At 52.2% G+C, this 22,526-nt stretch overlaps 10 protein-coding genes across 10 annotated transcripts; 6 read left to right on the top strand and 4 right to left on the bottom strand.

The window, feature by feature from the left end:
• Positions 1–69: 69 nt before the first annotated feature.
• Positions 70–745, top strand: N7539_007561 (putative prefoldin subunit 2; the record flags this gene model as incomplete). The annotated part of the gene is made up of 4 exons (XM_056937162.1): positions 70–109; positions 181–271; positions 424–616; positions 677–745. 4 exons carry the CDS (start codon positions 70–72, stop codon positions 743–745), a joined length of 393 nt encoding a protein of 130 aa, XP_056787961.1.
• Positions 746–2,677: 1,932 nt separating this feature from the next.
• N7539_007562 (nuclear transcription factor Y subunit beta) lies at positions 2,678–3,895 on the top strand (the record flags this gene model as incomplete). Its single annotated transcript, XM_056937163.1, has 4 exons — positions 2,678–2,840; positions 3,305–3,415; positions 3,482–3,609; positions 3,668–3,895. 4 exons carry the CDS (start codon positions 2,678–2,680, stop codon positions 3,893–3,895), a joined length of 630 nt encoding a protein of 209 aa, XP_056787962.1.
• A 1,324-nt stretch (positions 3,896–5,219) lies between these two features.
• Positions 5,220–7,815, top strand: N7539_007563 (Acetamidase regulatory protein; the record flags this gene model as incomplete). The annotated part of the gene is made up of 3 exons (XM_056937164.1): positions 5,220–5,286; positions 5,465–6,578; positions 6,636–7,815. The coding sequence occupies 3 exons, from the start codon at positions 5,220–5,222 to the stop codon at positions 7,813–7,815; spliced, it is 2,361 nt and encodes a 786-aa protein (XP_056787963.1).
• A 565-nt stretch (positions 7,816–8,380) lies between these two features.
• Positions 8,381–9,601, bottom strand: N7539_007564 (TatD family hydrolase; the record flags this gene model as incomplete). The annotated part of the gene is made up of 1 exon (XM_056937165.1): positions 8,381–9,601. The coding sequence occupies one exon, from the start codon at positions 9,599–9,601 to the stop codon at positions 8,381–8,383; it is 1,221 nt and encodes a 406-aa protein (XP_056787964.1).
• Positions 9,602–9,993: 392 nt separating this feature from the next.
• N7539_007565 (uncharacterized protein) lies at positions 9,994–11,349 on the top strand (the record flags this gene model as incomplete). Its single annotated transcript, XM_056937166.1, has 1 exon — positions 9,994–11,349. One exon carries the CDS (start codon positions 9,994–9,996, stop codon positions 11,347–11,349), a length of 1,356 nt encoding a protein of 451 aa, XP_056787965.1.
• Positions 11,350–11,956: 607 nt separating this feature from the next.
• On the bottom strand, positions 11,957–13,755 carry N7539_007566 (putative alpha/beta hydrolase; the record flags this gene model as incomplete). Its single annotated transcript, XM_056937167.1, has 2 exons — positions 11,957–13,498; positions 13,579–13,755. The coding sequence occupies 2 exons, from the start codon at positions 13,753–13,755 to the stop codon at positions 11,957–11,959; spliced, it is 1,719 nt and encodes a 572-aa protein (XP_056787966.1).
• Positions 13,756–14,340: 585 nt separating this feature from the next.
• Positions 14,341–17,287, top strand: N7539_007567 (MCM DNA helicase complex subunit MCM3; the record flags this gene model as incomplete). Its single annotated transcript, XM_056937168.1, has 7 exons — positions 14,341–14,413; positions 14,478–14,496; positions 14,553–14,604; positions 14,669–14,715; positions 14,776–14,881; positions 14,946–15,209; positions 15,266–17,287. 7 exons carry the CDS (start codon positions 14,341–14,343, stop codon positions 17,285–17,287), a joined length of 2,583 nt encoding a protein of 860 aa, XP_056787967.1.
• A 643-nt stretch (positions 17,288–17,930) lies between these two features.
• Positions 17,931–18,770, bottom strand: N7539_007568 (uncharacterized protein; the record flags this gene model as incomplete). Its single annotated transcript, XM_056937169.1, has 1 exon — positions 17,931–18,770. One exon carries the CDS (start codon positions 18,768–18,770, stop codon positions 17,931–17,933), a length of 840 nt encoding a protein of 279 aa, XP_056787968.1.
• Positions 18,771–19,487: 717 nt separating this feature from the next.
• N7539_007569 (Spo7-like protein) lies at positions 19,488–20,903 on the bottom strand (the record flags this gene model as incomplete). The annotated part of the gene is made up of 1 exon (XM_056937170.1): positions 19,488–20,903. One exon carries the CDS (start codon positions 20,901–20,903, stop codon positions 19,488–19,490), a length of 1,416 nt encoding a protein of 471 aa, XP_056787969.1.
• Positions 20,904–21,695: 792 nt separating this feature from the next.
• Positions 21,696–22,431, top strand: N7539_007570 (uncharacterized protein; the record flags this gene model as incomplete). Its single annotated transcript, XM_056937171.1, has 2 exons — positions 21,696–21,772; positions 21,837–22,431. 2 exons carry the CDS (start codon positions 21,696–21,698, stop codon positions 22,429–22,431), a joined length of 672 nt encoding a protein of 223 aa, XP_056787970.1.
• Positions 22,432–22,526: the final 95 nt, after the last annotated feature.

The raw sequence follows: 22,526 nt of genomic DNA on the forward strand, positions 1-22,526 counted from the left end.
GCATCGTTATCGCAACTTTCGAGCTTCTCTTTTCCTGAAGTGCATGCATACGCCGCACCAATCGCAATAATGTCTAGTCAACAGCAAATAGATCCGAAGAAGCAGCAAGGTATGCATTACTTCATATGGTTTTTATCAGTCAAGAGTGATACGAGCTGACCCTTACTTCTCTTTCTCCAGAGCTCCAGCTTCAATACACCAACTTCAAGAACACGCTACAACAATTAGCGTCAAAGATTGGGGATATCGAGCAGGAAGCTGAGGAACATAAGTATGCAGTCTCTTTCCCTCCAGTTGCTCAGCTTCCGGATCACAAAAGACTTTACCGCGCTGGCTTTCTCCTGTGCCCCTTTAGCGTCAAGCGGGCCACGATCGCAGCGGGCTACTTTTCCTTTGAGTTATACTGATGCACCTTATTCCTAGGCTTGTCATTGAGACGCTAAACCCTCTCCCGTCCGACCGCAAGTGCTTCCGCATGGTCAATGGTGTCCTCGTCGAGCGTACTGTCCAGGACGTCCTGCCAGCACTGAAGACCAACTCCGATGGCTTGAAGCAGGTGCTGGACGACATGCTAAAGCAATATAAGAACAAACAGAACGAGTTGGACAACTGGAAGGTGAGTCTTCAACATGCCAAACAACACTGGCAGGATGTAGTGTGTGTGGACTCTTCATAGAATAATGTGCTAACGGCTGCCTTTTTCATCGAACAGAAAAAGAACAACATTCAGGTTGTACAGCCTTAGGCGGCATGTTTGAATCTCAAAACCCTCCCTAGAAAATGACGGCAAAGTATGAGGCCATACTCTGGGAGATATGCACACGGCGTTCCAGTGGGAAAGAGCTTGGATATGAAGTACAACCAGCTTCGTTAGTGGTTTAAATGAAATTCACTGAAATGACTCATGCACCAGCTTTGTTCTCCTTCATGTCTTTACATTTCCAATGTCACAATCGTGCAAGTCTCAATCTTTCAAAGAAGATTGAGATGGATGATTCGTCTTCATCAGCTTGACTGGAGTATGCAAATACTAGTCTTCTGGAAATTGGAAACACTGGTCGACCAGTCAGAGCCGCCATGAGAGTCGAGCATCTTCTTCCATTCTCGGAGCTCTTCTGAAACCGCTGATCTCTTCATATCGAGCAATCGGAAATTGACATTATTATTACAAGATATACCCACCCCTCATACAGGTAGGAACTCCTAAGTCGAACATACTTTGATGCCTGTATGACAGAAAAGTGTATCCTCACGCCTCTAGCAGCTCTGGCTTTGCTCACTAGTGCCTCCTCAAGATGCTAAATGCGTGTATAAAACGCTTTCCTCCTAGTCATAGATTAGGTACCGACCCAACTACTTTCCTACATTCATTCAAACATATTGTCCAGGGACACTCTGTAAGAAGCCCGGGCCCGTTGTTGCACCCTCACTATTGTTGTAAATCTTTGAGTCTGATAGCTGCATTGAAACCACAGCAGGTAATTGTGGAAATTAGCTAGAAGGCCTCATGGACAACGTCTAGTGGTCTTTGGTAAATTTAGTTTGAAGAATAGTAGGAGTAGATGTCGGAGTCTTGCTGTAGCAGTACTAAGATGTGGTGACACTCGTGACTCGTGAGTATATGAGCGCATGTAAAGCCTGAGGCACTAAGTGTGACACCTGAGGCCGCCAGACTTGATCGTTACTCGGGGCGGGTCAGGCCCGCCTCACGCCCTCTTTAGGTCCAGACGCTGTCATTGTCATTGTCAACTCCTCATCTCTTCAGTTCTCCTGTCAAGGCAATTTGGCATTCCTTTGGATTTGGTTCCACCCCCAACTTGCAACAACCTCTCTTGTGGGCCTCCGCATCCTGATTTGTTCGGTAACTTCTTACCTTTCCATCTCTCTAAGGTATGTACATTGTACAATGGCCAACCACCGCCTTCAACCGGAAAGAGTTCTGGTTCGTCCATTCGGCCCTCCGGACGTGAAAGGACCCTCCCGAGTCTTCTCCCAACCACCGCAGCGCCCTGACCCTTGTTTGTACTTGATACAGGCGAATCAGGAATAACAATCGTCGATACCCAATAACATCACGAACACCGGTTTCACTCTCCATCAGAAGGTATGCCCAATCCCCTTCAACAGCGTGTGAGCCTTACCATGTGGTACAACATGAGTCTTCTTGGGCTCACGAGCCACCCCCCCAAGGCTTGACCCACCCGCCCGCGTTGTCTCCCGCGTCGCGGCGTCACCGAGCTCGTTCGGTTCAGAGCTCACAAGCTAACTCCATTGCATTACATCGCACCTCGGTCGTATATTGTCCTCTTGTGTAGAGAGATTTGCGACATGCAGTAGTTGCTGATTGGCTTTGAGCACTGAACCTTTGAGACAAGTTCCACCCATATCCAGTCGCGCTAATTGATTGCAGTTGCGTTCGCATTGCAAGTACAAGCGGGTACTGGAGGTTCATCCGCACGACCTGTGTGTGCTTTGAACAACGCGCTCTCTGGGGCTATTGTGAAGCGGTACGTGGTCAACCAATGATACGAAAGTGCTCGAAAGGACCTCGGCCAAGGCTGGCTTGGAAACAATAGGCCCAACCTGATGTTCTAAGCTGACGTGGGTGTCGACAGCAGAGCGAACAGCAGGACCGGCGCCTAAGGAGCCCGTGAGCAGGTTCAAAAGAGTCATAATCATGTCTGAATCACAGTCGCATTCTCCCAAGGAGCATGAGGAAGCAGGTGCACACTCTGGCGACGAACAAGAGCACATGGACAAAGAGCAACAGGATGGTCCAGGTCAGGGCCAGGGTGAGTTTGAGGTGAAGGAACAAGATCGCTGGCTGCCAATTGCAAATGGTAAGTTCATTTTGTCTCTCCTTGCAGCTTCTCATTGCCGTCGACATAGCGTGTTCGCCCCGACCATTCGGCTGATAGCCAGCCCTCTGTGGAGAGCGGTTGGTCATCAACAATGCCACCAGTTGGCTTCCGCCGCTACGTGATCGAGTGACATGGCCATATGTAATATCGACAAAGCTGTGGGAACTGCATCGCTCTCGTCTTGCCTTGGGCGTAAGGCGCGCCTTATTCTCAAGGGCGAGGTCGATTTGAGGTCGACATGGACTCTATTTACCTCTATTTACCTCCGGAAAGAGACTTGCATGGTCCAGAATGTCCAATCTGTCCATCTTCAACGGCAAGGATCGCGGAAGCTGCATGGCCGCTGTCGTGTCTCTCGTTCACTGAGATCCACACTATCGATCTCGCGACCTCACCGTCATGTTCGAATAACAGACCCCGTGCTAATCATTATCTCTGAATAGTGGCTCGCATCATGAAACTTGCGCTCCCTGAGAATGCCAAGATCGCCAAGGAAGCCAAGGAATGCATGCAGGAGTGTGTGAGCGAGTTCATCTCGTTCATCACCAGCGAGGGTGAGTTGCGGCTTGACCACGATCGTGCAAGCGTCGGGTATCTGCGCTAACATATGAGGCTACCAGCATCGGAGAAGTGCCAGCAAGAGAAGCGGAAGACTGTCAACGGCGAGGACATTCTGTTCGCCATGACCTCCCTAGGTTTCGAGAACTATGCGGAGGCCCTGAAAATTTATCTCTCAAAGTACCGTGAAGTGAGTCATGTTGTCCGAAACGACCTGCATGTCTGCTGTTCCACTAATCCAGTCACAGACTCAAACCACGCGAAATGAGAATCAGGGCCGCCCGGAGAGCAGTGGATTTGGTGCTGGTGGTCAGGTTGGTGGCGCCGGTCAGCCTCGCCCCGGTGGGTTTCCAGAGGGCGCCGAGGGAGCGAACCAAATCCTGAACCCCAATTTGGACCCGACCGACCAAGAGGCATATGGGTACTCCGCTATCGTTGGACAGCCTCACAACGGCGCTGGTGGAGATGCTTATTAGAGACAACCATTTCTGCCTGTCTCGACATCAAATCGTGTCGAGAATCGATAGCTGAAGCGATATTTGTCTTGAATACCACGCGTTGATGACTCAGACGACCAGATCACGGGACGTTGCACGTCCGGAGCGTATATAGGGTCTTGTGTCAAACTTACTTTCCTGGTCAAGTGCTGTTCAATGTTTGCGCAAGCTGCAAATGACATGTATCCGCCTGCCTTGTGTTTACAGCGTCAGGTGATGAACGTGGGGCCTTTCGAGGGCAGGTGACATGACATTGTGCCTCTATTGACGTGAGCCCCGAGGGAAACATGGGCGTTCAGTTGAGACATCAAGGAACAGCCCGCCTTGGAAGGGAGCACTGAGCAGTGGGACTCCCTTTAGAATTTCCTCGTCGTGGGTTGTCCGTTACGAAAGATATCGGTTGCGGTTCCCACTTACAGGTCGCTTCCGACTGCAACGCCGTGAAGGCGAATATGAACCGTGAGTCCTTTGCCAGCAAGCGATGCACTCCCTGCTGTCCTTGCCATAGTACCTGAGACTTTGAGACCTTGACTGCAGGACCTTAACGTGAGAGGCTGGCGACTCCAAAAACCGTAGCTTTAGATGGCCCTCATACTGCTTCGGAACGCCTCTAGCCGGTATGTAGATCTACTAACCTGACAGCGCTTGAACATGATAGTCCTGGCTGGAGTACTACTATCAGAGGCGGCTTGGTTTGATTCGATCTGCGTGCGGTTGCAAAGTCAATATCTAGCTCAATCTATCTCATCTCTTTGACTCGACCAACCCACTGTCGCTCAGTGAAGTTTGACTACATAACTCAAGGTGTCCGTTTTTTTGTAACTGACCGCTTTAGGCGTCGCATGTAACAGAACAGATCGCGGTACTTGGTAGCTTCCCACGGACCCCGACAATGACTCGAAAATGTTTCCCCCGAGGAACCACAGAGACCACTGCTCAGACACTACTATCAGCTTGTGGACTGGACTACCTTAATTCAGATAGACTCGACCCCGAAGTCTGAAGTAGCCCCACTGCTGGGGTCGGCGGGACGATCTGATTTACATAATCTCCTCCGAACCACTGCGACGCCTGCCTGTGGAACGAACTCCACCACAGTGAGAGAGACTCGGACCCGATCCCGCAGCCCTCAACTTCCCGAACTTTTTTCGCTCCGTAGTCGCAGATCTCAGCCTTCCCCTCCTTGAGACCGTTATTCGCCTGAAACAAAATGCCTTGAATCGCTCGGCAGTAACTGCTCCTGAAAAATAATGCAGCACAGTGGCCGATCAGCGCATGAAACGATGTGGATGGCCCTTCTGCCATGTCTACCGCCAACGATAATCCCTCCCCGCCGCTCACGGCCGATGGGGTGAGCAAGCGCAAACAAGGTAAGTCTCAAGTCCTGCCGGCAACCAGGTCTTCATGGCTCAACAACTGTCATGAAAGTGCCGTCTCGTACGCGCGGCGAATGTGGCCCTTATGAGGCTCAACTTGGTGGTGCGAAAGAGGTTCCCGAGTCATTACAAGGTGTTCGTACTAATCGATGATGATTTTGGCTGCTCGTAGGCTCGGCTGCTTGTGTCCATTGCCACCGTCGTAAAGTTCGCTGCGATGCCCGTGTAGTCGGTCTTCCTTGCACAAACTGTCGCTCTTCCGGAAAGAACGACTGTCGCATCCATGAGAAGAAAAAAAGACTGGCTGTAAGGTCGATTCTGGATCCTGTTCCCATCCGATCTCGGCCTTTACCGACCTCAGAGAATGCCGTCAATCCGCCCACAACAGCTGGGACGCCCCTTCCTACTAGCTTTGCAACGACGTTCGGTACAGATCCTGCAAACGCGACTCTCGCGAACAATCAGCCTCATGACTTCCAATCCAATTCTGACTCCAATTCGTTTGGGCGTCATGGTCCAGACCTGTCGCATGCTCATGAGGCTCATTCCGAAATGGAACAGCACCTGGTCAAACTCATAGACGAAGAGGAATCCGGTCGACGAGAGATTCAAAGAGGAGTGCGCGCGTTCTACATTGGCCATGAACACTCCAATATGTCGTTCTTGATTCGCCAGCAGCGCGACCAAGCCGACAATGTGTACCACTTTGCAAGCAATGAGATTCCTCGGCGACAAATGAAAACGGGCCATGATCAGCTCTTGATGGACGCGCTCACTCTCCCTGAGCCTGCACTAGCTGATCAGCTGGTACAAGCGTACTTCACCTACGTCAATCCTGGATATCCAATTGTCGACGAGGATCTGTTCATGACACAATACCGCAATCGGGATCCCGCTGACCCCCCGCCAATACTTTTGCTTCAAGCCATCCTTCTGGTGGGTACGCATGTGTCTCGTCCCAAGTCAGAGCGCGACACTTTGAAAGAGATCTTCTTCCGCCGCACCAAGTATCTTTTCGATAATCGCATTGAGCGGAATCGTGATATCCTCGTTCAGGTGGCTCTGCTATTGACATGGCACTCGGATAGAGCCGATGACGATGTTGCCGGGGATGCTCACTTCTGGGTCGGCGTGGCCGCACGCATTGCGACTGGTCTCGGCATGCACCGCAATCCAGTTTCGAGCAGTTTTGTCACCCGTGACCGGCGAATGTGGAGACGCCTCTGGTTCATTATCGTCCAATATGATGTGCTTGTGTCACTTTCATATGGACGACCCCAGGCAATGTATGTGATTGCTGTCATCCTCATTTCAAAAGGCACAAATACTCACATGATTTGCAGTAACCTGGACGACTCGGATGTCTCACCCTTGACACTCGCTGATTTTGAGAACTGTGGCCCCAACGTCCAGTCAGATTTCGTTATTCACTTCACTGAGCTTTGCACGATGATCTCGTATCTTATCAGAGACCGATTTGGCCTTCGAGCTACAGAAGAACGTCGGAAAGCTGTTCTCCAAGAAGCTGACGAGTCGCTTGCAAATTGGTCTCTGAAGCTGCCCGATAATATGCGCTTGCGAGCGTCCGACATGGATCCCTGGTCGGCTATGCTTCATTTGACCTACAACAATTTCCTGATTCTACTTCATCGGCCCCACCCAAGGGCATCTGCATACTCAGATGACTATGGGCCACACGACGCCGAGATTTGTAGTGCGGCTGCCAGCGTCATCGCCTCCATCTTCGAGGAGCTGAGATTACACGATCGTTTAAGATTCCTTTGGTACACAGGCGTTCACACATTGTTCACTGCGATGATCCAAGTCCGGGTAGAGCTTCGGTTCTCGAATCCTGTACTGGCAATCAACGCTCTACGACGCTTCGATTCAGCGTCCTTCAGTCTGCGTGAATTGGCAGAGTACTGGGTTCATGCAGGCACAATCCTCCGTCTCTTCGAGGACTCAAAACGACTCAAGGAAGATCTCCGCTTAGCAACCGCCGGTGGTTCAAAACCATATGCTGCAGCTCAATCACACTCAACGGCTCCGCCTCCACTCGCTCGACCACCTGCGGCGCCTCATCCTCCTCATTCTCATTCTCATCCTCACCCACCGATCAAAGTTTTGCAAGTCACCTCTCCTGCGTCGGCATCTTCTATGCATCATTCTCGACAGCTGTCTTACAGTGTCGGTACTCCGGATTCTACACGGTCACAGCAGACCACAATGTCACCTCAGGCGAATCCCGGATTCGAGAATTGGATCACAGCTCCCCTGCGGCTCAATGTGGGACCTCTGGAGCGAAATGATCCCTACTCGACTGCGATGCAGATTGACCAGATGGATCAATCTCGCGACTATCCAGATTGGCGTCAACTTTTCTCCTTTACAGATGCCGACCTGCCTGTCCCCATGGCAATGGATGGTCTCATGGAACTCGAGGACGAGTGGCGTCAGATATACTGGCAAGACGCTCCCCTAACAGACCTCATGCCAGACGGTGGCTGGATGCATGGCGTATAGGTCATTTCTTCCCCTTTTTCAGGGCACGCAATTATTTGCCATCTATTGCATCTACGGCATTGCAAATTCCGCCCCTTTCTGAATGTATGTCGGCTCTGATACGCCCGGCTTGACAACTTTCTTTTTACAACATGAATATTAGCCTCACGAAGGGACGAACATACAAAGGGTGATTTATGCGGGGGTAATCGAAGAGGGAGCAGGTGTTGGCACGTCTGAACTCGAAATCGTGTATTCTCCTCAGCCCACCTCCAGCTAGACATAGATCATGATATTTGAGGCTTGCTGTTAGACCCAATAAGATTATCTATTCCACGTATTTGCCCGCCGAAGAAGATCATTGTCGATCTCGTGAATCGGCGAATCTAGGTCTATTCCTTCACTGTTCTGACATTAACCTACGGATGTCAAGCTTCTGGTAGGAAGTACATACACTCAGTGCTGTAGTAATTAGTAAGAGGTGGTAATTTTGAGGGCCCAGCCAAGAAGAGGCATGACTCCAGGTGGGAGCCTCCGGGCACGAGTATTCTGGACTCATGTCTATCGTTGAAAGAGGAAATATATGTTATCCATAGATAAAGCGTTTATAATTTTCAGCGAGTTGCTGCACCCCCTCTCGCAGCTCCCACCCGCGTACTCGACAAATTTGCCGCGCTGCATCTTCCAATAGATTGTCCATCCGCTTTCCCGCAATGTGAAGATCACTTTCGATCAATATACGATCGGATGGCAACGCCTTGATCACATCCAGAGCCTTTGCGGATGACAGGCCGCTGAAATTGATGACGGCCGAGAACGAAAAATAGACGTCGGACGGGTTCGACTCATGCAAGAACTGGCGGATGGGCTCCACGGGGCCAGAGTAGGAGTGCATGCAGATGCGCGGCGGGAAGGGTAAGGGTTGTGCACTGTCTGTATTGCGCATAGTGGTGGACCTTTGCTGCTCTTGAAGATCATCTTTATTTCCCTGGAGATGCTCGACATCGGGGAGACTCTCGTCATCAGAAAGGGCTCCTTCGGCGTCTTGCAGTCTCGCGCGTTCCCGTCGAGACATGGTCTTCCGTTCATGGCCCTTCCATAGTTCTCGTAATACTTCGAAAACCGCTCCATGAGATTGTACGCTATGCACTGAGACGGGACGCTGCATCTCCCCCGCTAGGCGTAGCTGTGCTTTCAATACTAGTCGCTGGTGATCCAGCTTGACTTTATATGGGGACAGACGGCGCCCTTCTCGTGAGCCCGGAGTCATTTGCTCGTCGCGAGCCTCGAGATCCTCTCGAGTCCATGATCCGGGTAATCGGAAGGACTTGTCCAAGCCCACCTCGCCCACCAGTGCATGTGGGAATTGTCTCAACCGGTCCCGAGTCTCGGCGACCAGTGCAGAGAGAATTTTGAGCTCTGGAAGATTCTTCAAAAACTCAACGTCTTCGGCAGGCGACGGCGCAAGGACGGCTGAATAATGCGCATCTTTCCCTGTGGGATTGGCAGCACTGCTATCGTCCACGATCTGATATGAGAACCATGGATGCCAGCCGAATGCTGGTATCACTTTATCCTCTTCACTGGCATGGCCGGCCTGCTTATTCACTGTGAATGTCGAGTCATACACGAGCCCTTGATCTTGGCCTCGTGTGGCCATAATCGTAAGAGTTCTGGCGCTCATGGATGCTATATCCGCAATCGACGCCATTGTGTCTGTCGGATGACAATGTGCGTCATAGACGCCGAGATCCCACGGGAACGCATCGGTGTCTTGAAGCTCCGAAGAGGGTGGACTGGCCGGCATTATAACGAAAGACAGGAAACGTGAAATAGAAAAGGCATGTTGAAAATGAATTTCACTCCGTTAGTAACTCCCGTGATCATGGATGCTTGTCCGCAGTGGGGTCCAGATGATGTAAGTGGGCTGTCAAGCTCAGCTTTGAACTTACTCCAACTTGAGTTTAGTTGCCGTTTCTCCACGTTTTGATCGGTTCTCTGTCACATGCTTTTTCAGTGACTTGTCCCCTCACTCATTTTGGATTCACGTTGGCCTCCAAAGCCCAGCCAATTAAGCTCTCTTCATATCGATTGTGTTTTGGCCTCGGAGGATACTCTCCAGCTCAATTGTTTTTACAAAACCCTCTCGCAGCGGAAACATGTAATCGTCCACGTCAAGGTTGAAGAATCCCCTCCATCATGGGTGCCATAGTCACAAACTTGGTGGCGCTTCCCATCCTGGGTCTGATTGCCATTCCAATGGTATTGTCGGCCTGGGTGACACTGTGGGTCGCACTTGCGACCCTCTTTGTGCGATTCTCCGTGGTGTACTTGGATGTGATCTATGGATTTGTAGTGAGCTTCTTCACGCTTCCTTTGTCCAGCTCGTCATTCCTCTCATTTGCTGCATCGGAGCCGGTCACACCGGCCGCAGGAAATTCGCGACGAAACTCGGCACATGGTCTGATGCAGTCGCGATGGAGTCACGATGACCATCTTGCTCCGGGAGTGGGTGCTATTCAGACAAATGACGAAAGCACAAAACATGATGTCAAGTCGTATGCGCAGAGTATGATCGAGGCTCATCACCTGCCTAGCAGCAGCGAACCCTACATTGGTCTCCCCGTCAGCGGCGATGAACGACGGGACTTTGAAGGCGTGGGCGGCTGGAGATCATACCAATATCCCTCCGATCAAGCGTCAAGGCCTCGAACCGCACCCTCAGCGCAAGAGAAGAGCTTCCACTCAGCATCAAACTCGTCCACTCAAAGTCTGCAAGGGGAGCATGCACTCGAGCCCGAGGGTTTCGATGCTGACGATCTGGCGTGGCTGTCATTGAATTATCGCCTCGAATTGCCATCGCACCTGGTTCGATTGGGAGACCATCTGAGATCGGCCCCAGGAGTCAATAGCCCGCCCAATCTGGACTATTACCCTCATGCCAGTGGCTTGGGTCTTCATGCCATGCACCCCGCACAGTCTGCTTCTTCGCGTCGCTCTCATTCTCATTCTGGCGCACGCCACCACCATCGTTCTCACACGACATCGGCCCTCACAACGTCAGAACGTCGCACCGGCGATTTCCTCTCGCTAGCACTGTCCACTCGTCCAGAATCTGTAAATCGGTTTTTATCTCCTTCCGCATCGAGAGCTGGCCCTTTCATGACTCCTCAACCATTCTCAGCGTCACTTTCATCGGCACGAACGCCCTTTACACATGACCTTTCCCGTTCAGAGGCGTACCTGTCGAGATCCGCGGACGCAGCCAGCTCTTTCTTACCAACCAGCCATGGCGCAGGCGAGAGACAGGGACCTTACGGTTACTTCGCCCTACAGAAGATAGATCGCAGAGACCATCAACTGCCTCCTTCTTCGGTCATATCTTCTTCAAGTGGGAGTGGTGCCACGACGCCGGGATTAAACCCGTCCGGCGAAGACCGCGATTCCTCGTCTCTTGGCTTGACGAGGCTGATGGCTCACTATCCCACGGGGGTGAGGCACCGCCGACGAAGTATTGCGGGCCCTCATTCGCGAGTGGTCACTAATGGGGCATGATGCTTTTCGTGAGTAGCCGCTGCTAACGGCACGACGAGTTGTACACGCGTACTGCCATGGCTGGGGTGTTTAAGCCGCCCATGTATAATGGAATGGATGTGATCGTTCTCATTTTGCCTATTGCTATTTGTACTATAAACACTAAACACATCATCAGACGCACACTATCCTATGTTCTTTGCCGGAACTACTCGTGCTCGCCAGGTATGGCTTTTGTTGCGCCTTAGAGAGCGATTACCCGAGTTCGATGAGTTCCATCTACAAGCAATTATGTGACTCGCGAATACATAAAGAAACTTGATAGGTACAATTCAGGTACAGGTGTGCACCGATTTTGATTATGACCTTACTCAACCCCCGTGTGAGATTCTATATTAAGTGGGATCAGTAAGTACATTGTAGCAGACCGGAAAGGCGGAAATCACTGTCCCGCAAATGACCGGAAATACCACCCACGAGGCGACGAGAAAGCAAGAAAAGGAAAATGTAAAGAGAACATGGGTGTGTACCTCACGCCTGCTCCTGAAGAAAATCACGCTCGCACGCTCCAACAACGAAACACTCGTAGCTCGTAGGCGGTGACTCCCTGAAGTAACATATTGGGAGATCACGCTCCATTCTCACGTTGACTGACCTCCTCCATCTCAGCCAGAACCACCTTGTTGAACTCTTTCCAACCGTCAAGATACAGGTGATGGCCGGCCCGGCTGATGACGACGACCTTTGAAGAGCCTTGGTCCTTTTCTCGCTCATCAATAGATGCATTGGCTAAGACTCGCTGTTTCTCTTCTTCAAGACGGGCAGCCGCGGCGTGACCCCCGGAAACATCCATCCAATCATGGTCTCCATACATGAAGACGATGGGAATACCGTTCTCGCGGCGAGGCGCAGGCGCATCGGTAAGAGGGTCAATTGGCGCGGACTCGCCCGTAACTTCTGGGTTCGTAGAGGAATTGCATGACAGTTTTGGGAATAGGGATTTCGGGGAAGTGGTTGAGGCAGGATTAGAAAAGGGACTGTTGTCGGTTGCAATCATCTGGCGACCCACGCCATGGATGCGGCGGATCAGAGGACTGCGAGCAAAGGCACCCGGAGCGAGAATGTATGCGAGGGCGTATTCACCGCTGCCGCGTTGACTGAAAATAGAGTATGAGTAGTCGTGGAGTGCTTTCGCCTCGTCCGACGGCAGGTGCGAAAATCGACGCGACGTCCATCCGGAAACAATGCGTGGGCCCAATGGACCAGACCATCGGACAAGACTAAAGGGAGAGATGTTCGCATCCCACAGGTAAGCAAACCATTTGGGCATATTTCGGCGTGGAGGACGGTTAGCTGCCTCGGCGTTGGGTTCAGGATTGCGTCCAGTGATGAAACTGCCGTCCGTTGTCTTCGGGGCGGATCCTGGCACTGCGGCTGAAGAGGCAATCTCTTGTTGATCCTGGGTGAGCTCGCTCGCCAGTGTGGATTCGGATGGTTCGGTAACATCCGAACTCACGGCGTATGGATCCTCGGGAATACCCACGGGGGACGCCAAGATGAGCTTATTGAGATGGCCCGGGTATTTCAACGCATATGCCACCGCCATGTATCCACCAAGACTGTGGCCGAGCAAAGTAAAGCGATCAATTTTGCGCTTGATCCGCCATTCTTCCAGAGCGTCCACGAACCATGCCTCAGCCTCACGAATTGCTTCCTCTCTTTCCTTGGCTTTGATCTTGAATGGCGGCCGTGTGCTACGGCCCATACCCAGCATGTCCAGGGCATGAAGCTGCCATCCTTTCAACCGGCTTAAAGGCTCAAAATTCTTGTAGAAAAAACCCAGACCGGCACCATACCCGTGCAGCATGACCAAATGCTGCTCTGCTTCTTCACCCACGCGTTCCACGGAGAACTCATTCAGTGCCCGATCTTTCCCTGACAGCTCGACCATGCTGGAGCTCCACCGACGAGGCCCATACGGGTCGTTGGACGAGTTGGTCGAAATCCGTCCTTGTTGTGTATGATCTGCAGTCTGCAGACTGTCCGGCGTAGACCCGTTGGGAAAGCTTGCGACATTTCCCGTTTGCAAATGGGTGGGAGGTTCATGGTGGAGATATGGCAAGTAAGACAAGACTTTGTGCTCCGCAGCTGCCGCAGGAATCCGAGCCCACTGAATAGAATTTGATCATTAGCGTTCGGCTCACAGAGTACTATTGCACCAAGTTGAAGCGCACCGAGGGAGTCTCATACCCATTGACTGAAGCCCTCACGATATCCGAGCGGGAAGAAAGAGTTGCTGGCTGCAGCTGCGCCGGCAGCCGCACGGGCGGCATAAGGAGTGCCCTCTTCGCCTTGCATTGCGGATGAAGGTCTACGACGGTTGCGGGATTCCTCTTGCGATGAAGAATTGGCAGACTCCGAGGCCATGGAGTGAAGTCGACAAGAAGTGTATACAGCGACACGAAGAGCCTGGTGCGCGGGAGCAGCGCACAATGATGCTGGGAGCACTTGAAGCAGTGAGCAGCGCGGCGAGATCGCGCGGGATTGTTGATGACAGATGTACTCTGTCACTGGAAGGAGGCTGGGTTTTAAGGTCATGGGCCTGATCATGAAGCAGAACTTAATCCGGAGATCGATCGGCCACGCCGCTTAACCCCGAGAATCGGCCAGGCGCCTGTCGCGGGATTTACAGCAGCCTGGGCGAATCGGGTGGGAGTTCAGGAAGGCGGTTGACACCTTCAAAGTTCGTGGAATTCCACCTGATCTCGCTGCCAGTCAGCCGCTGACTGCAGGTAAACCTGACTAACCTGACTAACCTGCCCCCAGGCGGGGCTCCCGGCATCACCTCCAGGTGCAGGCCCCCCAACAGCTTTGTTATGTAAGCAGACGCGTGCCACGCTTCCGAACGCGATGCAATTTAGCCCAATTGGGCGAACGCGCACCGCTCGAGTTTCACGGTTGTCTTCTGCCCCTCGACTCGCTACCTCCGCAAAAATTAAACAGCGCGCAACGATGGATGGAATTCGACTAATAGATGAGGCCGCCCAAGATCGGGTGCGTGCCGCGATCGAATTTCTTGATCCAAGTAAGTTGAGAACAGGACACTCCCGTTGATCATAACTAATCGGTTGATTTTTTTGCTGCCACAGGCGATGAACGGGCGCGGAGGTCAGTAGGGCCACCTCAAAACGAGCGCGATTCAGACCTTCTGACAACAGCACCAGTTATCGAGTCGACATTGTGGTTATGCTGAATAGAGGTCTGCGGCGTTTGACCGTTCGTGACTTTTCTATTACCCGAAGTACTTGTTAGAAGGACAAAGTGACTGACAAGGGTGTAGGTCAGCCTCGATGAAATCCGAGCACACAATCGCGAACTTTCGGATGGGTATGACCTCAATTCTATGGCATGGAACATATTAAATAGCTGACATTGCCCTGCAAACAGTCTTTGCATGTCCCCATTCGATTATACCCAAGCTTTTGATCATGCCCTGAAAGAAGTGGTTAAGCGGTTACCGAACCGCCCGGAAAAGGAGAAATTGGACGAAGTGGTTTGTCATTTGTTCTTCTTGGAGAACCAGAGCAGTATTCCACGCTAACAGCATGCGATTTCAGAATTACTACTGCGCCTACATTGGAGCCTTTGGTGATTTCTCATGTAACCCTCGCACCCTCAGCTCCTCCCATCTAAATCGCATGATTTCACTCGAGGGCATTGTCACAAAGTGCTCTCTTGTCCGCCCAAAGGTCATCCAAAGTGTTCACTACAGCGAAAGGAAGGATCGATTCTTCTCAAGGAAATATCGTGATCAAACCATGACCGCCAGCGGAGCTACAAGCTTGAACGTATATCCTCAGGAAGATGAAGACAAGAATCCTGTAAGTTCATGCGGTGCAATGAAACACAGTCAAAGGTATCTTTCTCACATTCTCAGCTCATTACCGAATACGGCTACTCCACATACATGGATCACCAGTCCATCTCAATCCAAGAAATGCCTGAACGAGCGCCAGCAGGGCAGCTGCCTCGAAGTGTTGATGTGATTCTTGACGACGATCTCGTTGATAAAGCCAAGCCTGGAGACAGAATTCAACTTGTTGGCATATACCGTACGCTTGGAAACCGAAACGCAAGCTCCGGATCGTCGACTTTCCGCACCGTCGTCATGGCCAACAACATCATTCAACTTACCTCCAAGGGCGGCTCTGGTATCGCTCAGGCCACTATCACCGATACGGACATTCGTAACATCAACAAAATCGCGAAGAAAAAGAACGTCTTCGAGCTCCTGTCCCAATCTCTTGCTCCTAGTATTCACGGACATGACTACATTAAGAGGGCCATTCTGCTGATGTTGCTTGGTGGTATGGAAAAGAACCTTGAGAACGGCACCCATCTTCGTGGCGATATCAATATCCTAATGGTGGGTGATCCGTCTACGGCAAAGTCTCAGCTTCTTCGATTCGTCCTGAACACAGCTCCTCTGGCGATCGCCACGACGGGTCGTGGCTCTTCAGGTGTAGGTTTGACTGCCGCAGTCACGTCCGATAAAGAGACAGGTGAACGTCGATTGGAGGCCGGTGCCATGGTCCTCGCTGACCGGGGTGTGGTGTGCATTGACGAGTTTGACAAGATGAGTGATATCGATCGCGTGGCGATCCACGAAGTCATGGAGCAACAGACAGTCACCATTGCCAAGGCTGGCATTCACACCAGTCTGAACGCACGCTGTAGCGTTTTGGCTGCCGCAAATCCAATTTACGGCCAGTACGACCCCCACAAGGATCCACACAAGAACATCGCTCTGCCAGACTCTCTTCTGTCTCGATTCGATTTACTCTTCGTTGTGACCGACGACATCGAAGATGCGCGTGACAGAATTGTTTCGGAGCACGTCCTGCGCATGCATCGTTACCGCCAACCGGGCACAGAAGAAGGTGCCCCTGTCCGTGAACAGCTCAATCAGACCTTGGGTGTCGGCATCGAAGATCGAGTCGATGCCAATCAGCCGACAGAGGTCTTTGAAAAGTTCAACGTCATGCTGCACGGCGGTATGGTCAACTCGGGCCGCAATCGCAACAAGAATGTCGAAATTATTAGCATTCCGTTCATCAAGAAGTACATCCAATACGCCAAGACCCGTATCAAGCCCGTGTTGACCAAAGGTGCGGCCGATCATATCATCGCTGCATACTCGGCTCTTCGAAATGACGACCTTGCCAGCACTCAGCGCCGAACCTCACCCATCACACCCCGTACCCTTGAGACGCTGATCCGTCTTTCCACCGCACATGCCAAGGCCCGTCTGTCCAATCGTGTTGAAGAGAAGGATGCAAAGCATGCCGAGGCCATTCTTCGCTTCGCCATGTTCAAGGAAATCGTGGAAGATACTCGCCGCAAGCGCAGAAAGGTTACATCATTCGAGGAGTCAGACGACGACAGTGACGAGGACAACGATGATGGCGATGATCGTACGCCCATTAACGGCACCTCTAGCGCCACTCCCGGACGAGCAGTTGCAACGAGGTCGCGTGCTGGCGCTAGCACTGCTGGCCCAGATGATGATCCGGACAGTCTCTACACTGCTAGCCCTCGCGCACAGCGGTTGCGCTCGAGTCAGACGACCCGCACACAGACGCACACCGAGTCCCAAATGTCGGTGGCATCCTCGCAGCCCGCGTCTCAGCTGGTGCAGTCTCAGACGGATGATTCACAGTCCACCTCAACATCCTCTCAACCAATTTCCCCGACACGCTTGGCGCTCTTCCGACAGATTCTTGGACCACTTATGAGAAAGCTCTTTGATGACACTGAAATGATGAATGTGGACGAGTTGATCGATGCGGTCAATGAAGGTGTGCGGACTTCGTCCCAGCATGGAGCCGGTCAAGTCTTCTCACGATCTGAGGCTCTACAAGCCTTGAAGCACTTGAATGATGAGAACAAGATTATGTAAGTTTTAGCTCGCACCTCCACCTCACTTCATCCGAGATGTCGGACCCGACTCTGGAACTTGATGCACCCCTTCAACGCAGCCTTTCCTAACTTCAAGCAGGTTCCTCGAGGGAGACGATAATGTTTACCGCATTTAGTCACCAGTGTATTTGATGGCTGGTTCGATGAACTTTTTTTTAACTTTTGTGACTACCTAATTTGGTGGCAAAGTGGGCAGAATTGGACCTGACGGCCAGGTAGATGTCGATTTTTTGGGTATTGCAGTGATCTAATATCATGCATGGTATGCCTCGTCTGGAGTATGGTGTTCGTCCTTTACAGGAGGGTGATGGCATGAGGCTGGATGACAGTAATATGACCAATTCATACTATACAGCATCGTCCCAATGAGTCTAGATCTATGATGTTCGAGTAACATTTTTATTGAGCGTCTCATAACGATACTCAATCATTTTGAGGCAGGCCTGCGTTGTCTGTCTGTCAACAATCCCTATCGGCAGTCCGTATGTGTCCATAGCGCGAAACAGAAAGTATACACATGAGCTATGACCGCCCTCGCAGGCTCCTCTTATTCATTCGGGAGACTGAAGATCATTGATTATATTCATTCTTTTGATTGCATATGTACAGTTTGTGTAGGCTTTCTAAGGGCGAGAGTGATGTGACAGCTTCATATGGCGATTCACATCCTTATACAACAAGTAACGGAACTTCCCCGGCCCACCCGCATAACAAGCCTGGGGACAGAACGCACGCAACCACATGAAGTCACCAGCCTCAACCTCCACCCAGTCCTGGTTCAAGCGGTAGACGGCCTTGCCCTCCAGAACATAAAGTCCATGCTCCATCACATGGGTCTCCGCGAAAGGAATAACACCACCGGGCTCGAACGTCACAATGGTGCAATGCATATCATGCCGCATGTCAGATGGGTCCACGAAGCGCGTCGTGGCCCACGCACCATTGGTGCCCGGCATCTCAGTGGGCATGATATCCTTCTCATTCAGGAAGAGCGGATCAGGCTTGTCGAGACCCTCGACGTATTCGTATGCCTTGCGGACCCAGTGGAATCGTGCAGTTGACGAGCCCTTGTTGCACAAGCTCCAGCCGCTCTTGGCAGGTAGGTATGCATAGCCACCTTCGGTGAGTTGGTGTGGTTTCCCGTCAAGTGTGATGGTGACTTGGCCCTCCACGACGAAGATGACGCCCTCGGCGCCCTCGTCTAGCTCCGCGCGTTCACTGCCACCGCCTGCCTGCACTTCCATTATATATTGCGAGAAGGTCTCTGCAAAGCCGGAGAGAGGGCGCGCAATCACCCACAGACGGGTCTTGTCCCAGAATGGAAGAAAGCTGGTCACGATGTCGCTAAAGGTGCCCTTAGGGATGACCGCATAGGCTTCGGTGAACATTGCGCGGTCGGTAAGGATTTGCGTCTGAGGGGGCAAGCCACCCGTGGGCGCGTAGTATGTTCTGGCGCTGCCCATCGTGAAGGTATGGAGGGACTTGTGTTGTTTCTTGCTGCTTTTGACGGGAAGAAATGTCGCGTGCCGATTGCCCTAAGGAGAGGAGGGAGAAGGTGCAAAGGGGCTGCCGGGTTGGAAAGAGAGCAGTGGTGCCTTTGCGCGGGATCTCGATATTGGTCTATAGAAAGCTGTATTTTCAATTCCTCCAAAGACCTCTAGACAAGAACTCTGGCCACACGGAGGTATAAAAAGCGGAATGAACGTGAGGGGCAGTTCAGCACGCACCATTCTCCGAGCTTATCGGGCACCGCGGGGGAGGCACCGGCGAGGGCCGACTTCGGCGATCGGGCCATCCCGACGTGAGCTCCCGTGGAAATTCCGGGGTATCCCGACTATCATGTGATTAGACGGTAGACGACGGTCGAGTATAGAGACTAGTCGACGGTAAACACTGACAGCGACATTAGAGAGCAGACACTCGTGTCTTCAAGTTGACCGTAAAGCCAAGACTGCACCGCGAAGCAATGTGGGGTCTTCTACAATGATGCAACTCGAGGCGGGAAAGTTTTGATTCAAGGGGAAGTATAACTCAGTTACAGAGCACGGGAACCATGGAAAGGCCGATTCAAATTGGAAACACTTCATGTAGAATCCTCGCTATGTTACAGGACAAGACTGGACGCAATCTATGCGTAGTGTGCAAGATGGACCGCTTCAAAGGGATCAGATTATCTATGTTTAGGGGGTTGGAGTAGACAAAGCCGCGGGGAAAGGCTCAATATCCTTTTCGCTCAATGGTGTTGCAGCAGAGTCATCCGATGAGAAAGATGGTAGATGAACACCCTCCCGAACTTGAGCCTGTGTCAGAGGAGACAGCCCATGACGGAGCGTCTTGGACCCTTTACGCTTCCGTTGCTGCGGAGTTGCTTCAGGACTCGGGATCGAAGGTGTCGTGCTTCCACGCCGTGGACGTCCGGATGCAGAGGAGCGAGAAGGGGGACGATCCTCGAGATCCACGGGGGTGGAGCTGCGGGAGGATCCCCGAGAATGAACCGATTCAGATCGGGTACCGCGTCTGGTAGCAAGGGGCGCGCGGTGCTCCTGAACGAGCTTGGAGGACACGGATGAAGCGTGATGATGGTGGTGGTGAGAACCTGGCCGTTGCTTGGTATGTTCGGACTCGAGTGGCTTGTGAAGGGTGGCGGAGACCAGGCGGCGACGCTGCGAGGCGCGCCAACCTAGACCCAGACGCCAGAGCCATCCACCCTCTGCCTGAGCCAGCTGACGCTTTCGCTCGCGCAATTTGTGCCGCAGTTGAGCTCGACGCTCGTTCTCCTTCTCCCAGAATTCGGTGCGATAATCCTCCCAGTTTTCGCGGAACTCGGGGGAGAATGATTTGGGTAGTAGAAGCAGGCGCACGTAGTCGCCTCCGGCGCTGAGATCTTCCTCAACGAGGCCCGACTCGCTGTCTCCGCCATTATAGTATTGTTGGTAGTGCTGCCGACTACCACGGTGTTTCTCGGATGTATGACGTTCCACGAGGTGGAAATTGCCCGTGGGCGAAGGGAAAAACGGCGCCGAGAATGGGAAGAGGAACGAAATGTACGATAAGAGCTCATGCCACCAGGGTCCACGGATGACGATAACCTTGGTATTCATCACGCGCAAGCCGCGATTAGCGACGGCCAGCCACCGACGAGGCCAGCGAATACCGCGTTCCCACTGCCCGGTACCCCAGACGAGGAGTGCTGTGACTACCCCACCAAGCAGAGCGACTTTTTCACCCATCTCAATCACCCAATATACCGAGCCACCGACACCTTGCCCATCCTCGCGTGGGCGCAGAAACAGCGCATATGCAAAGTACGCAATCCAAGCGGCAAGGACCAACAGGAAGAAGGTGTTTTGGCGGCGACGCTCGCGCAGGGCGAGGTACTGTGCACGCAACGAGGCTTCGAGGATCAGCAAGTTTAAGTAGATCTGAGGAGGAGCGGACGGAAGAGCCGCGAGAGGGTCGGGGGTGGATGATCGGGGCAGCGAGGCAGAGTGCGAGTTTGTTGACGCTCGGGTGGGATTCAACGGCTCCGGCGTGGAGGCGCGGACATTCGATGCTGGGGCAGCGCCCTTGACCAGCTGATCCAAGGGCGAAGTCATATTATACTTCTGAAATGAAGGTAAACAAGTGAATGTGACCACACTATAACTTAACGGCCGTTGCGGCCCTGGACGGTGGTCATCACCAGTCGAGGAGGAGGGGGGCAAAGGCAAGAATGGACGAGGATGATGTGGTTTGGGGGGGGTGGAAGACTGGGAGGGTGAGAGACGCGGCGACATCATCAGCTTGTCCGCCCTCCGCCCGCTTTTTGGGGGTTGGCGTGTTGAATGGGGAAATGTCTCTCTTTTGAATCGCACGTGTTTTGTTTCTTCCTCTGAGTCTTGCGACTTCATCCGCTTCACTTCGGGAGCAATGCGAGTCGGTCTCCAGGTCATCTTTTCTGAATTGCCCATTTTACATCGCATTTTCCGCAGTCCGTCTCGCTTCCCACTCTCTTCGTCATTAATCTTGAATCGGCTCTCAGCTCTCAGGTACAGACTCCACCTCCCGGGTACTGCACCAAGCTGCAACAATGAATATGTCAAAGCCACTCAAGTTCTTTGAGGCGCAACAGACCAAAATGCTGCCTTGATCGATTTCCACATGACCTGGACAAGGCTATTAGCCATGCAGCAACATATCCTCCATTTCAAGAGATGGCCGTATTCGCTTCTCACTCGCTTCTCACTAGGGAAATGACCACATGGAGATTGTGACGCTTGAGAGAGGAATTTCTACAAGTTTTCAAAATCATTCTCGGGTTTGGAACCGACTATGAGCAAATATGCTTGTTAAGTCTCATAGCACACTCTCATCTCGTCTTACTTCCTGGTCACAATCGCATTCTGGAGATGACAACGGTCCGGATCAACGTTTACTCTGGGTATGAAGAGTCTGTGGGACTAACAGAGCAAAGCTGGTCCTTCGCGTAAGTCACACACTACTAAATCTAATACCACTCATTCGTCCAACATCCCAGGGTTAATTGATAGAGTCCTCGTAGCATTCCCGAAGAGTTTCCACGCGAAGTCTACTATTGTGCATGATCAGCGGCGTTGGGTCCTCCTTCACAGCGCAGAGCTTATCGCGGCGGCTAACTGGGAACAGTCGGCAATCGCGAGGATTGGAATCTCTTTTACACGGATTCTCATCGATGAGCTTCGAGAGTTAGACGGCGAGGCTACAACGCTAGCTCATATCTATGCCCGGGTCTTTCGCTTCGCACAACAGAATCAGATTGGGCCCGCACCAATCTATATCCCCAAGGCGGGCTTGCTAAGCGTAACTATCGGCCGTGGTCGTGCAACAGAACGTCGTGCACGATCGATTACAAGAAGCAATGACCGAGAGTCGTACAGAGTGCTTCTTAATGTCAAAGTCCGAGGAGATTTTCTCCCTGACTTAACCCAGTGGGAGGAATGGCTCACTCGTAATAGTCCCGTCTGCGTCCTATCTGCTGAGGTGACCGTCGAAGGAGCGTGCCGAGGCTCCAGTCTTCCCCTTTTCTCTGTACCTGCGGAGGTAAGGACGATGATGCTGGCTGGTGACCCAGCGGATACTTTTATTGAGCATGTAACATGTGTCTGACCTCCCAACGCAAACGAGGACACAGAGAAGCACAATGCCAACGCGCTTCATCGTTCCATCTGGAGACAAAAATCGGCAGCCGGAGGCCCCTCCAG

Source organism: Penicillium diatomitis (assembly GCF_028827545.1).
Source record: "Penicillium diatomitis strain IBT 30728 chromosome Unknown utg000010l_segment0_segment0, whole genome shotgun sequence".
In the NCBI taxonomy this organism is placed as follows: Eukaryota; Fungi; Ascomycota; class Eurotiomycetes; order Eurotiales; family Aspergillaceae; genus Penicillium; species Penicillium diatomitis.